Here is a 17391-nt window from a genome sequence, read left to right as displayed (position 1 = left end):
TAAATATGTCAGTCACGCATTACAATTATAATACTTCATATTATAATAACACCTAACCTATGTTAGGATCAGAATGCGTCAAAATTTAGATTTTTTGCTTTACCAAAACAAAAAATAATAATTATCATAATTTAGATTATTAAAATAATATCTTTGCCTTAATATTTAACTCTTCATGACTATAAAAACTTTTTTTACCAAGCTCATCCAGATTAATTTTTTTTTGGAACTTTCCTGGTAAAAAATTACCGGTCTGTCCTAACTTTGAGAAAAGAAGCTTAACCATTTAAACGAGAATATTAATTTATATGCAGCAATAAAAAATATATACTTTAAATATGTTTTTTAATATTTTAAATACATTTTTATCGTCACGTATTGATATAAAATGAAATGCGTAAAAAATAATCATAAGCTAAATGTTCTTCAAATATTATTAATAAATAGAAAACAATCATCATAATATTTCGAATATAAATAAAATATTGTAAATATTTGTATAGTATTTAAACAAAAGTTTGTGAGTGTTATTCTTAAAACATTTTATTCCCTGCCAAAACATGAATTTAAAAACTTTAAAAAATGTTTTAGCATAATTTTGTTTTGCTGTTTGGAATGTAGCGATATAAATAATACATTTTTAATTGAAGCAGTGTTTTTTTGTTTTCTTTATATATGCCAAAACAAAACGTGAGTATGTGTTTATCAACGGATGTATTGTTGTTACGGATTTCATCTCGACCGTCGCCAAGGTACTGCTGATCAACAAGATATTTATCGCTTTTCCGCCAAACATGTACTCCGTGACCAAAGTAATTTTTCACTGTCCTCGAACACTGTTCTCCATGTTTAACCACGCACGAGCACTTTTTTAAAGTATTTACAAGACTTTTCAATGGTTTATACACTTATTCCGATGCTATCTATCGAGGTGGACCCAGTGGTCGTCCCGGCTGTGTTTGAAGGAGAAGGTGACAGTACCACGTCTTTTGCTTTTCATCTCACAAAGAAGTAATAAACGCCACAAAGTTCCCATGAGGTTTTTCTAGCATTGGATTTGGAACAGTTAAACGTTCGTAAAGTATTATTCGACGAGCCCCCCCATTAGGCGACAAACCAGTAACACCCTTTGTCGTCACAACGCCGGTATTACCGTTATTATAAGAAACGTTTTGGACTTTGGGTAATTCGGCTTGCGACGAACAAAGTGCTAAGTATGAAGCAACTGCCGTTATTTGGTCCCTGTTACCGTTGAGTCTTCCCAGACCAGGTCACGAGTCCGACAGTCATTGTGGAAGTCGACTACAGACGAGCTGTAAGTCGATTTTTGCTCTGGTTTTTTATGACCCATTTTACTTTTTTTGTTGCGTTTTTTTATTTCTATAATTTCTAAACTGTTATTATTTTTTTGTCACTACTATAATTTGTTTGTTATTAGCATAATGCATAATCATGATTTCAGGACAATTTTATTGTTTCCTTACTTTTGTTGATAACTATATTTTTATTCTATTGGTGAACATTTGTGATGTTTACATTTATGTTTATCATGTTTATATTTAGTATCCATTTAGTTTATCCATTTTTATAATATTGTAATTTTCACACAGATTTTAGGAATTATTTATAATCTAAGTTGTTTTCCCTATTTGAGTTTTGTTTGTTTTTAATGTATTATTATCCCGTTTTATAAAAGAGAATGACGGTAATTATTGGGACATTTTACCTTGTCACCGATTCACACTATATATTTTAAAAAGCTTTAGATATGAATAACAAAGGACCACTTTAATTCTATTATTATGTCTACGCTTGTTATTAAATATAAGTTTCTTATAAGTCATAACACAAACCTACCAAAAGGCTAAATATAAACTCGTGGGTGACTAGATTCAGTTACTTTTTGGTAAGTCTATAGTAAGTCGAAAGTCGTTGAAGCTTATAAAGATATAAAATATATTGGGAGACGAAATTATTGTAGAAATGTTTTATAAACCTCAATCCTATTACAATTAACTAATAGTCAAACAGTTCTTAAATATCTGACAATGATTATAATACGTACGATGCGGATAATTTAATAAATTATAAAATTAATTTAACTAAAAAATTAAACATATTTTACAAATGGTATATGATAATTTATTTTGCTTATCACTTTTATTTAAATGTCTTTGATTAATGTTAGTTTCCACTGTTTTTTTTTTTTATAAAAATACAATAATAGTGGGTCTGACACGGAAAAAGGTCTTACCGGAAACATCTTAAAGTGTTGGAAGACGAAGTACATTTTTATAACTGTTTTTTTTTCTATCTAACACGCAACAAGAAAGGCCATTGCGTCGGTTCGGATGAAAATATATTTTACTGCATTCACGGACATACTTAATACCTTAAAAACCCCAGGCGTTTTGTGCGATTCAATAAAAAAAAGTTGTATATTTGAAAACAAAACTTGTGAATAATATCGACCCATTTTTTTATACATCTGACATAACTAATACCAGCTTACTCGGATTCTATTTATAAAATATTAATATGGTGTTCAATATCATATGAGATAATTATTTCAAGTATTATATTTCTACGTGGGCTTATTGCAGAAAAACTAAATACATTAATTTATTATTAACGCTATTAGGTCTCCCCCTAATGGTGGCTTTGTATGATTTATTATTTATAAACTGTACGTAGCAGACTGTTATAGGCTACTCATATTAAATGAGTAAAATCAAAATAGGCTATTGATCTTTCTATGAACGTTTTTTTAAAAATAATTTACTGTACCATATTACTTTGCCGAATATCTAAATATCGGGTTTTTATCTCACTCAACTGATTTTCAAAGATAAAAATATACTTTAAGGTTCAAGCGGCCGGAGATTTTTAGAGTATTATTATCTCTATAGCCACTCGCTACTCATTCACGCTATATTATACCTCATAATATATCATTATAATTTGTTTATTTGAAAATTCTTTCAATTTAGTAATAATATTAACAATGACTCGAAGATGGGTATCGATCCAATTATGTTTTAGTTATTTTAAGCATCATTGATAAAATAATTAAATACATAGCTGCAAGTTAAAAAGTAAAATGAATGGAAATTTAAGAAGATTACTTTGAACCAGAAATATTTCAAAAATTTAAAATTAATAGAGTTATTTGAGTAATTATTATGACAGTGCCGATCAATGTGGTCGGTTTGGCCGCTGTAATATAATGGTATAGTTAAAATAAATTACTAAAACAAAAACACGGTTGTAAAAGTTATTGGCAAATATCAACTGCAGGTGGCCCAAGTTTTTGGTTATCTGTTATTTTTTAGCGAGCACGTATATTATTGTTTTTTAACACATTTACGATCCCATACGTCATGTTTGCTGACACAAAATGTATTATTTGAATTAACCTGCGTGCATTTTTTTTCTCGGGACCTATATTGTTTTCGGCAAGTCAGCTGGTGACACGACGGGGTAATATTGTATATTCGATAAAAATAATAACAAAAAACAGTATATAACAACTTTATTATAATAATAACGTTGTAGCGATAATTGTTACAACACCGCATATTATACAATACAATACATTTTGCATAATATACATAAATACATTTATTGCAAGTGTGATTGACATAAGTGAGATGGATATTTTGATAAAAGAGTTTGCGAAAACCACTTGACAATAGTACTTTGAAAGTGAATTCGATCAATAATTTTCAGAAACGTCACAATAAAGTTATTGGAAGGATGTTTGCTCTTGCTGCAGTGTTTGTGTTGGATATCACGTGCAAAGAGTATTTTCAGTTATTTGAGATGCCGGAAATAAAATAAAAGCATCTTAAGACTAACTGCGAACAAAAAGAATAACGGTAGGTGCTGTTATTAAGTTCACAATTTCGGACGCCCTTAAAAACAATAAGGAGTTTTTCTATTTCCTTTAAACATTTCCACTAATTCGATGGAAAGTCAATTCTTCTACTCGGAACCGGCCAAAATCCACGAACTCGTGAAATGTATTCACTTTTACGAGGCACAAAGAATTCCTATGTACTTAATTTGCAATAGGGGTATGTACTATGTACATATATTATCAAAGTTGCCTAGCCCAGGTATTTTGTCTTGGATAATTTACTATGGATACAGAGATACGTGATATTGCCCATATGCCAGTCTGTGACCAATATAACCTCCCACCATCGACGAATTTCAATAACAGTGCGCCAATGCGCATGCCCTACTAGCGATTGGCCGAATAATATGTTTGGCGAAGGGTTTTAGTTTTATTCAAATAAATTATATATGATTATAATACAAAGTTATACTATATATATATTTAAGTATATATAGTCTATAAGATGTAGTTTGAGATTTGCATCAATAACGTTACAAAAAAAAAAGAAAAGAAATTAAGATTGTTTGGCCATGTTGAAAGAAAAAGACATAAATAAAATAGTAAAATAGATAAGATTTAAAGATAGAGGTAGGTATAAATAGTAGGTATATATATAAATAAATGTACGGTAATAGGTATAATAAAAGAAATTAAGTACTTAGTAGCGTAGAGAGAAATTATTTCATATAATAGGAAGCTCAGGAAGTGCCAACATTGAAGTAATTTTATTATACTCATTACTGCTCAGTTAGTTATCTTTATAATAATATTAAGTAAATAAAAACAATTTTATTTTTACATGAATTTATAATTAACTTAAAGCTTTTTTAATACTTGGTTACACACTTAAATAAACAGTTTTTTTTTCAAAATTATAATATATAAAATTATATATGTTTGCTACAGGCTTTGAGTGGTTCGTGAATGAATTTCTGTAAAATATATTATAATATATTTGATAAAACAGCTAAATCATATACTATAATTTGTTTTACAAATAAATTGTACAATGAACCATATTTCTATTAACATATTTAGGTTCCTTTTTTTTAAAAAAAATACCCTACATAATCACGATAACACAGTACAGCTATTAGGTAGGTTATGTATATTATACTTAAAATATATTTATTGCTCATGATTACACTACAACAACTGTAGTTAAAAGCACATCGCGAACGTTTATTTACATTTTTAATCACGAATGAAACCACCGATTGTTATAATATTAATGACGTCGTTGAACCCATAAAATATTCGTGTAACGTTTCTGTTTTTTTTTATTCCTCAGAGTAAATTTATTCCTAGAGTATAATATACGGTGGGATTATTGATGTGTTAGAAACGGAGTCCTTAAAACTCGTTATCTCAAAATGAAACAAAGATATTTATAAATAATTATTATGGTTTTCAAGAGACCACGGATTTCGTCTACTCTAAGACAGTCGTTTAGAAGTTTCAAAATAAATTAACTTTTCGTCTCAATAGATTTTCACAAAGAGAATTATAAATATAATCATTCAGAACGTCGCCGACGAACACGCAATTATTTAACACACCCAAATCGCGTACCGCGTACTAACGGTAACTTACTCACTGTTACAAGGATAAATTTCTGCAGGGCTAAGTACATTTTGCAAAATGCTGTTTCAATAAAATTGCAAATCTAACGTTTTTCATTTGGACAGTTGACATATTCTATTAGGTTTTTAAATAATAATATTCAACTATATCTGCTGGGTTGCAACACCATACTTGAAGTTAAACATGTATAGTGTGTAATGAATATATTTTTATTTTAAATGCAGACTAGTAAAAAAACCAAAATTCAATCAGCTCGCGTGTAATTGACAAACATGTAACGTATTGTGTTTGGTTGTTATTTTATTTACAGTAGTTGTTTTAAAGATATTAGTTATTTAGGCCATTCAATTGATTGAGTAATAAATTATCATATTTATAATTACTACCATATCAACTAGTATTTTGTATTACCCTGTATCGCTGTAAATTATAAGTACCTACTTTTTTAAATGTTTACTAAAATATAGTGCCATTTATAGTGCAAGGTTTTCTTTGGTTGAAAATATTATAAATTATTATAAGCCTTGTTTCGATTGACAATAAACCAGCAAAGCTATTTAGAATACCTAATTCATAGAACATCTATGCAGATTAAACTGTTCAAGTTAATGATTCACGGCGTTTACAGTTTAAAATTGAAGTAAACCTTGAATTGCAGTATCTATCAATGTAAGGAGCTGCAACGAGAAACTACATAGTATTTCACCAGATGGATGCATTGTCACCCGTTTTAAGCCGGTCTAAAGCTAAATAGAGATTAAGCATAGCTTAGTAAACTTGTCCGTAATAAAGTGAATCGAGATTTCTCCCTTTTGTTTCCGACGTTTGGTTTATAGAGGTAAACGTTTTATTTTATAGTATTGAATTCCGAAATGACTGACTTTTATTATGTGACCCTTTTTGTGGGTTTTTTATATACGGGTTTTATCAAGTATTCAGTTGATTTTTTGTAATTCCAAGGAAAAAAAATGTAGGTGCATCTTTACTACCCTACACGATGAATCTCTCTTTAAACGGCCGACCACGAACCAGCTTACCGGAAATGATTTCAACGAAAGCATTGATTTATTTACTTTTTTTTTATGTTCAAGCAGGTTTTGCTGCACACGATATTTACAAAGAATAATGATTAAGAATACAAATCTACAAGAATTTTATAAGATGTCCTAAGAAAATCAATAACAGGACGATAAAAACCTTCAAATTTATAAACTTTAAAAATGAAAAACTTAGAAAGTTTATATTTTCTAAATTACAATAACAAAGAAAAGTAAGATAATACCTATATAAAATAAATTGCATAGCTATAAATTTGAATACAAGTTTATAAAACATATTTTAGATTTATACATTTAATTAACTAATAACATTTTATCTACCATTAAAATCTATATTATTATAATTACATTTTGTTAATATTTTACTATCAATTATAATATTTATAATAATTATTTTACATCCCGCAACGCAAAACAAACATTTATATTTTTTTAATTTAGTAAAATTGTTATGAAAACTATATTTTATCTATGTGTTATATCATTTTAAAGAAAATAGTACCTTACAATAAATTATGTTATACGCTTTCCGGCTTTGCATTCTATGCGTAATACACGTGATGACACGTCATTCAGATTTTATCAAAATGTCCATCAAGTGAGGACTACATATTGTTGCATCCGCTTGGTATTTTTATGCCAACAAAATGTTTCCAACCGAATACCTATTATAAACTGCAACAATATACAGCTAATCCCCACGGATTTGTATTTTTGATTAAAAACTCCAAGGTCCTTCAAATATTCGTCCGAAAAGTTACGGATTATTAATGGATACATGATATTAAGCAATAATCATCCAAAACCTAATGCATTCGAAATGAAACGGGTACTTGTTATTTGTTAAAAATCCTGTAACGTTTACATAATAGTGGCATTCGAGAAAATAACAATATGTTTGTAGCGCTCTGTCAATATTGGCGAAAAATAATTTTACAAGGAAATTTTACAGATGCACAAAAATAATTATTTCAAATGTAGCTCAATTTTATATATTTTACGCAGTGAGGTTGTCAAAAGAACAGCATAATATTGATAGAACTGCAAATACTTGATTTATACAATATATTTAATTTAATTAATCGGTAGCTCTTTGGAATGTATATGTAGATAACTATTAGGACATATTATACATGTAGTTTGGAACTAGATTTGGGTATGTTTATTGTGTATGCCGCAATCGGCAATTCACAAAGGTCAACTCGATTAAAAGGTAATAAATAAGAAAGTGACAAATAACTCCCATTAAAACTTTTACACCATCCTAACTTTACGTTGATCCACAATTTTGTTTTGTTTTAAAAATACATGCAACGTAAAATGCAAGCTTTGTGTGAAAAGTTTAAATCGTCGAAAAACAACCCAACTTTTTTAATATCAATGACAAATTATCAAAAATCCAGACACGTTACAATGATTTATATTAACTTGTTTACCGTAATATCAATAAAATATTATGTATTAATTTGAATAAAAATCGTCTAAATCTTATTCTATTTCACTTTATTCCATACGAATGGGATAGTCTAGCCGAATCCTCTCTCGCCACACATTTCTATCCGTCGCCAAACTGAATATTCACTCCACGTATTTCTTCCTGTCTTTATTCATAACATCCACCTCCATCAACATAATAGGGCTACAGTTTTATAAACATTTTCCTTGAGCCTAGATGGTAAATATTTGTGACACAGCACAACTGTTTTCAAATATTTAAATATCTATATTATGCTATATTTTATGACTTGTTCTGTAATAATATCACGTTTTATCTACCGTCATATCTATTTTTAAACTTTACTACTGAAAAAAAAATCATTTTGTGTACTCTGATATTTGACTACTTGTTGCCGAGCAATTATTTTCTAGTTTTCACCCTCTAGTTCTAAAATTTAACTTCTAATAATTATCTTCCCTCACCTACTAAAATAACACCATCCGGTAAATTCAAAGATCCAAACATCCTATTATGCATAAGTATATCATGTATACTTCCATCTATAACTAATAAACTATTAATGTAATGCCACTTAAGTGTTTATTGTATTAATAATTTGAAATAGATATAATTTTACCTCAAGTACCATATTATCACAATCCTTTTCTTTGATTTTGGACTAGTCATAAATTGTACATTTTGTATAATTTTTTAAAATCTAAAAGCTGAGATTTTGATTACGTGATGATTGTATAAAAAGATAACTGGAAAAGTTAAATAATGAAATATAAAATAACTCTTTCGTCTTAACCTACCATTCAACTTAAGTAGTCGAATGCCGTACAGTGTCACTAAGTAAAGTTTTTTTTTCATATTGTCACATCTAGTTCTTTTGTGTCTTACGCGTTCCAACCTTTCCGCTTTAATATAATTAGTGGCCACAACCGTCAGCCCTAACCAACTAAGAACTATAACCTAGTTTTACTCGGTTGGACATAATGCTTAGTAAATGGGTAAAACTTACTCTATTATAAAACATGCATTTTGTATTACAGTGAAATCGTTAAATATAAAACGAGATTTATGACTTAGACTCCATAACTTATGTCTTATAAACTCCATGGATGTGGGTCAATATTACTGCTATAGGGATCATACTGAACATCAACATGTTAGGTTGGTCCAATGAGTTCATTTATATAAATTTATATGGGTTGTGTTTGTCGCATGTTTATTTTCATGAATTTATACAGAAATCAAATTTTATATAATTATATATTGCAAGTATAAATTATTAGGTTATGACGTGATGTGTCTCACATATTAAAAAAACAATGTATATTAATAATAAAACATTTTTTTTTAACCTTTTCTAGTTATTGAAATGTATATTTCAATAACTATATAATATTCAAATATAATACCAATGGCTGTATAATATTAAATTATTTATAGATTTTTTTTGTTATTTAAAGTTTCCCTAATTATAGAATATTGTATCACCTTGGCACAAAATAATGTATATTATTTGTTATTGTTTCTTTGTGAGTAGAGATCTGCGACCAGTAATGAGATTTGGTCGATTTATTATACGCCTTATAGTTTTTTTAGTTATCTGTCCATTATTATGTATTGCGTTATATTACATTTTTGTATTTATAAGTTATCATTATATAATAGAATAACAACTAAAATGTTCATGGTTACAGTATACATTAGATAGTGCATACTTTAAAAATGTCAATGTAATAAAGACAATTCTTTTTCTTGTTACTATGGCCGAGTATTCTTCTGCTTATTTTCCTAAATATTATTAGAGTCAACCATAGTCCTCAAATTGACCCCACAAACATGAACTCTGCATTCAAAACTATAAACAACAACAGTTCTTGCTTAAAGTCATTTCGAACGCAAAATTAGACCATCATGTACACAAAATGGTTTTTATTTTACTGATTAAATTACCAGAAAAACAAGCCAGATTAAACATTAAAAATAAAATCGGTCGAATGTTATAAAATATTTTACGATACTACATAATATCCCATTAAGTGAATGAAATTACTAATAAGAAAACGAAAAATCCAATAACTAATAATTACATTATACATGACGTGTAGAAAAACAGAAACCATAATGATATAATGTATAACAGTGTTGTGATTGATTTTGTGTATGTTTTACATATACATTTAGCTTCCTTTTAAGCTAAACATGTATAGGTTTTACAATGGAATATTTCCTTTTTTGTTATATTATTCTCCAAAGAAATATGTTTGCGGTTCAGCGTTATAAGTCGTAATAAATGTAGTACATTGTAATAATATGTAATACATATTAGTTATATAATGTACTTAAAAAAAAAGCAATTTCTTCATTATTTTGTTTATGTATTTTAAGTATATACATATATATATATATATCCATTACGCATGGAGATTTAAAAAAAAAATAATCCTCTGGTCTTTGCGACGTATAGTAACTGGTATTACTTAACGATTTAAAAAACAACATATAATCACAAGTCTGAACAAAATATTATTGTTGCTAAATTTAAATTATTTTTACAACACATAAATAACCATTTATTACTAAACGTAATCGTTTTATTTGTGCAGCCGACTCTAAGCTCCATATATACCACATACCAGTACAAAATATGCATATTGTATAATATACAGTTTTCTGAAATAAAAATGCTTCACTCTGGAACCATATTCTTCTAGGGATACTAAAACTCATAATATTTATCCTAATATAATAATGGGGTTCAATGAACAATTGTTATTAAATATTGTGATATTAAAAAATGATATTTCCTACAAAATTAAATCATAAATTGTTAAATTATCCAATTTCGGAGATAACGTTTTTTCAACATCTTTTGTCATTTTTTTTCTTTTATTATTATTTTTTTGTTTTGGTGAAAAATAAGCTAAAATTATTCATAAAAATCCATTATTCTCAGTTAAGTTTTCGTCGGGAACAAATGTCACTAGACGGAGAATTTCACCGGAACTAAAATGGATCATAATTTATTTTTAATTTACATTACCTATTATTTTATTAACAAACTCAGTAAACGGCAGTTTTTAAAAATAGCACATACTATCAATAATATATAGGTGTTGAAAGCTCTTGGCTTCCCTATTTCCCACTCCATAGAATAGAACATTGAATGCTGTAACACTCCATGTACTGTTAATACCGGCGGGGCATTATTGTATAATATACTATTATGACTTTATACTTATTACCTATTGGATAATTAAGTCTCATACCGTTTTATTAAAATGTGTGTACTTTATTATATACCTAGTAATTGGATCGGTTCCACGACAACTCCCTAGTGGTAATAATAATCTAGCGAGCTATTTAACGCCTGCATTGAAGACAGATGATGTAATTTTCAAGAATGGATCATTATTATAATAATATACAATTTTGGCGAGCGAAAAAACTAAACCCTAATGCGGTCAAATTAATCTTTTTTGACAGCCGGGTGCCCAAATGTTCAATAAACCTTCGAGACGAGACGTTTGTTCATTATTTCCATGGAGGACAGCCACGATGATGATGATAATAATAACTTACTACACGTGAACGGTGTTGTATAGTAAAGAAAACGTTATAACGGCTTTTCGAATTTTGTCACGAGCTTATCGGTTTTGAAACCTAATGTTTTTTTATTCGTTGGTATAATATCGATATCTAGGCGAGTAACAAATTGTGCCCAACAACGATATCTGTTTTGCCAGTGGCGGTTCGTGCGAAAACATGTTTGTGCTGACATAATTTATATGGCTATGAATGAATTCTTCTTCTTCGTCTTCGCCTTATGATCCCAACTACATAGGGTCGGTCCCTCTAGTCATGGCTATAAATAAATTGCGAATCAAATTTTCATCGTTTTCCGCAAACACATAACACGTCATACATAATATGCTACCCTGTGTTGTCTTTTTATGATTTTCTGAAAAACGATTTATTTCCGGAAACAGGCTTTTTTTAAAAATCAAAAATATTATGTTCATTTAAAAAAAAAAATCAATTTTTTTTTAATTTAGTTGAATAAAAATTATTATAAAAATAACATTTGGTATAATGCATGATTTTAGATATTATTGTATATTATATTTTTCGTTAATCCCAAAACAGCACGTTTTTTTTAAAAAAAAGCTAATCTAGAAAGTTTATAAAAATAAAAAAATTCTGTACAATATGCAGTACCACAGAAAATATTACGTTTTAATAAAAAAATAATTGTTTTAAAATTGTTTTAAAAAATGTTTGAGGTGAAAATAATACGTAGGGAAAAAAATTGTATTTCAACTAAAAATTAAGCTAGAAAATAATATGTTTGAAAATGATGACCTAAATTGATATTTCGAAATGTTTAATAAAATAGTTAATGTGAAATTCGATTTTGTCAAAATGTCTATTACACATTTTTGGTAGAAACATCTCAATTGTACACATTAAATTCCTAGGAACAATTTTCATCATTTTTTTTTTTTTTTGCAATATTCTTAATTGTATACCTTGCTTAAAATGATGTAACATTTCTTCATACGTTTTTTAAAATTTTATTTATTTGAATTTCAACGCATCAAGGGCAAGTACAGAGCATACAAAAACTGATATAAAATAATTAAAAATAAAATTTTCTGAAAATATAAGGTAAAGAATTCAAAAAATGAATCAACATTGGGCAAATTATCAACACAACACAGAGCGCGATTGAGGGGACTTACATACCCAATATTAGTTGCATTGAATTTTATTTTAAACGTACATAGATGTCTTGAATTAAATCAGGAGAGCCATTCAATAATTTATAAACAAAAGAAATGTCAAACTCTTTTTGTCTATCTGTTAACGATTTAATTAAATTTAATTGACACTATGAAACGATGATATTTTTTTTAATTGTACTTAACCGTTCAATAAACGTGAATTGTTTAGGATACCAAACAAAATATGCATATCCAATAACAGAATTTAAAAATGAAGAGCACAGCGTAGATATAGCATGAATATCTGTTACACAGTTGCTTATCGAATAGTTGCAGTATGATAATAATCTGTGGAGTAAAATTTAAAATATACAGTTATTTTTAGTTAACTTTAATTTATTGAAACGTCTATGAAAATAAAACCATGTAATTTGATAACTTATAAAAGTGGTATTTGTGACTTTTCGTATGTGAATGGTGTAGGTGACACCCATAATGTTTTTTAACATAAGTTTTATAGGATCAAATGTTACAGGTTAAAGGATATTAAATTTAGGAACATTTTACACACTGAAAAAAATAATACTGTAAGCCAACTGTCATTTCTGTGGAGTATTTTATGGATTATTTGATTAATTTTAATAGTTAAGAAACTAATCTGCACTTGCTTAAAGGTTTTTTTTTTTGCTTTTTACACTTGTATTATATTATTATTATTCAACCAGGAATTTGATTAAAAGGGGTATTATTATACTAATAGCCATTAAGTCCTTATAAATGTTTGAAATGTGTTAATTTAAAAACAGGCACAGGTGTCAACTGTCGTGGGCGTTCGATATTGTTTTAGTTCATTGTTATCATGTCACAGCCGTTGACATAATTTTGTCATCTAACATATTAGGGTTTATCGTCAATTAACGTGTAAAATGAATTGTTGACTTTGTTTCACTCTTTTAAATTGGAGCGGTCTTCGTTTTGTTTAATTTAATTAACTCTTTCGTTCTGTATTATACTTGACAAACCCTTTTGTGAAATGGTCTAATAAAACCATTATTTGTATTCAACGACCTACTACTGTTTCGAGTGCGCGGACGGAAGCTTTTAGAGTAAAGCTGAAGTCCGCACAATTCATTTTAATCCTGTGCAATCGTAAAGTGAGCACTTTTCTGTGAGAATCCGTCGTAGAAAACCAACCACAACAGATAATATTATGCTACAGTCGACCCAGAATGAACGTTTTAGGGACGAACTTCAAGTGTGCCAGGATAATGAAAACCAGAGTGTATAAATTCCCGAAGATACCGAGTCGAAAATATGTTGACTGTCGTCGTACAAACCAATTTCTAAAAATGGAACTAACACACACAACCACTCTAGCCTGAAGGTAGTTGTTTTTTATTTATTTTTACGAGTAAAAAATATTATACGGGGTTATTCAATTATAAAATGTTACAAATAACGCGAATTTTTCATCTACTCGGACATTGAGATTATTTTTTATAAATAAATGTAACTCTATTAACATAATATTTACTTACCGATACGAAGCAAAGGAGAAAGATAAGGAGGTGCCGCAATAGTTACCATTATGTAACTCGACAATAGTATTCCGGCAATATGAAACGGTCTGTGCATACTAAGTACCGTTTTCATTTTCTGAAACAAAATATTATTTATTAAGATAACTACGAAAAATGGGTATTCACAACGGTATAAAAAACATAATACCGCTAGTATTTAGTGCTTACAATACATTACTGTTTAATAAATAAATAATAAATTAATTTATGCTAATTTTTCTGATCCACAATCTTATTTCTTCACCGTTTAAAGCTTAAACAATTGTGCAAGTAGTTCATAACCTAGATAGTTGAACTAGCCAATGTAAAAATATATATATGTTAAAAAACGTATGGACTTGACATGTTATTGATTGATGTTTTTTTTTTTTTTTTATTTACCACATCGTATGTTTACGCTTTGTAAAATGATTGAACCATTTTATTGACTAACTAAAAAATATTCTTGATTTCTTTCAGGTTTTTATTTACCAGTCTTTGGGCAAAACTGCATATCATTCAAAGCCATTGTAACATAAATGGATTATTATTAACACAGCATGTAAATAGTTAAAGACCAGAATGTGTCTTTTTTCGTTTACGTTCAATCTTATCGACAAAAAAAAAACAGAAAATAAACAGTCCTATGTCAATAAATGTGGCCCATATTTTTACGTTAGATGGTCTCGAGTCAATGGGATTTAGATAAAAACTGCGTTATAGTACTTCTATATAGCTTCTGTGAAGTAAACCTTATTTTAATAAATTATAATAATTATAGATTTATCTAACAGTATATATATAATTTTCTGTAATACATTACATACCTATAAATATTATTATAAAATAAATTTATTAACTGTTTTATTCTACCAAATATAAATTGAGGTAACCTTATAAAATATACATGGAATTTAACACAATACCTTAAAAAGGCTCTTCAACTAAGTTTGCTTAAAATATTGACTGTAATTGTTTTTTTAGAAATGTATATTACTGAAGCTGAAATGTGTAGTTATACTTCAATATTTAATATGTACAGTGTGGTACATTTCTCATGGCTCACTCAATATCTCACTGGGTTTATTTAATCATTTTTCTTCAAAATGTTTTTATATAATGTGATCTCAATTTTTCACAAACTATTATGTTCCTTGAATATATTACATGTTCTTAATAGTTATTAAGTTGAAATATATCAGTTTCTATACTAGGTTCTTTTGAGTGAAATGTGTTAAAGTTCTTTTTTTTTTATCATAATTAAAAAAAAATAGAAATCAACAGTTTATCAATATTTTTTATTTAGCCAGATTATTAGAAATCATTTATACAGTTGTTTGTATTTTGCAAAGAAAATAATTGAATAACTCACTGATTGTAAGGAGTTGGCTCAACGAGAATAAATATATTAACTAATAATTACACGTCAATTATTTAAAAAATATAACAAGTTGAAATTAAAAAGTAAATAACGATGAAAATTATGTATAATAATTTATAAATATTCATAATATATAATATTTACATAAGCTATCATGTCATTCTGAGATATGCTGTAAACTATATTTTATAATATGATACCCGGTTATATTTGTAAAACTATATTGATCTTTTCAAAAAAAAAAAAAAACAACAACGACTAAACTGTAATAGGTACATCATATCCACTGTTAAATCTCAGTAGAAATATTTCATGTTTAAGTGTATATACTATTTACAGAATACACTTAAATCGTTAAACTATTCGAAGGTGTCTCCCAACAATTCAATGATACAGTTATACAAAACATTATTATTTGGACCGTACAATGTAAATAATATGTTGGTAAACATTATAATGCATATGTTACATAATTTATAAACACTTAGAAATTATGACACTTGGTATGTGCAATAAATAAGATAAATAACAGACTTCCATGCGTGCGTTGCGATAATCTATGTGTATTGTAAAAAGAACAAATGGCGCTAAACGAACAACGTGTCCTGAGAGTAAAAAAGGGATGGCGAAGACTGCTGGCTTTTAATGCATGTAAAGCCCCGTGGGTCATGTTTACACTAAAAACATACAAAAGATAACACGCGGGGAAAAGCGTTACCGTGATTTATTCCTTTTGTGGCTATAACAATAGCCGGCTAGCGCCACGCGAGTTTTGATAAAAGGAAATCTCTTGTCTATGGACAGAGTACAGTACAATCATTAGGAATGGCGCCAATCTTGGTCTCTCCGACATGTGGTATTACAATCTAAATTAGCCCCATCTTCAAAATAAATACACCACCGACAAATATTGACAAAACTAATAAAATAAATACAAAAACGAAAAATATTGATAAAACTACTGTAAATGCCAAAAGACGTCAACTCCGAATCAATAGTTGGACATTCTGTTATCACTGATAAATCATAAAAAATACATCAGCTGCTGTACACGATTTAATATGTGCTACTTTTTTCAATGACCTGTTTTAAAACATTATTTATGCGTAACGTGATAATACAATTCCTTGCCGGAGAATGTTTGGCATAATATTATAATTTATTTTTTATACAAGCTCATTTGATAAGAATCAGCCTGAGAAGAAAATTAACACGTACCTAATACAAAAAAAAACCCCCTTTGGTAAACCTATAGTTCATTCTGGTTCCACTCAAAGGCAAAACATTATCAAGTTTCAGTATATTTGCATTGCTCAACTATACAGTAATTTTACACTAATGTGTATCACAGATTTTGTGTTCAACGCTAAAGTGCTCTAATATCATACCAAAATCTATTTCAATGATGTGTTGTAATATGATACATCATCTGACCATCACTAATAGTTATTTTTACATAACCCTCATTTCTGGTTTTTGCGTTGTCTTCTGCTTTCCTCTATTTGTATTGTATTTACAAGTTCAATTTTCTTCGTTTCAAACTTTAATTTTGGACTTACTTAGTGTAGATACGGCGTAAACACCCATTTCTGTAGGACCCACTAACTTAACTCTATTATCTGCTTAGTCATTAGACTAGACTTAGTAAGTCTCCCTAGCCAAGTGGCTGGACAAATCGCGTTTAAGACTACTTGAAGAATCTAGTGTCATTTCAAGTGATCTAAATATAATAAG

At 28.5% G+C, this 17391-nt stretch overlaps 1 protein-coding gene across 1 annotated transcript in view; it reads right to left on the bottom strand.

Moving 5' to 3' along the window:
* The window catches only part of LOC126845751 (hemicentin-1-like), a 142940-nt gene that overhangs the window by 95399 nt on the left and 30150 nt on the right, over positions 1-17391 (bottom strand). The window contains exon 2 of the mRNA XM_050584627.1: positions 14256-14373. Within this exon, the coding sequence (XP_050440584.1) occupies positions 14256-14370 (115 nt within the window). The 5' untranslated portion in view covers positions 14371-14373. The remainder of the gene's footprint in view (positions 1-14255; positions 14374-17391) is intronic.

This window comes from Adelges cooleyi, unplaced genomic scaffold (genome assembly GCF_023614345.1).
Source record: "Adelges cooleyi isolate 19-005CV unplaced genomic scaffold, UGA_ACOO_1.1 ACOO_flye_CR_arks_rails_tigmint_CR_PRNA_8, whole genome shotgun sequence".
Classification (NCBI taxonomy): Eukaryota; Metazoa; Arthropoda; class Insecta; order Hemiptera; family Adelgidae; genus Adelges; species Adelges cooleyi.
This window is presented reverse-complemented; position numbering and strand designations above follow the sequence as displayed.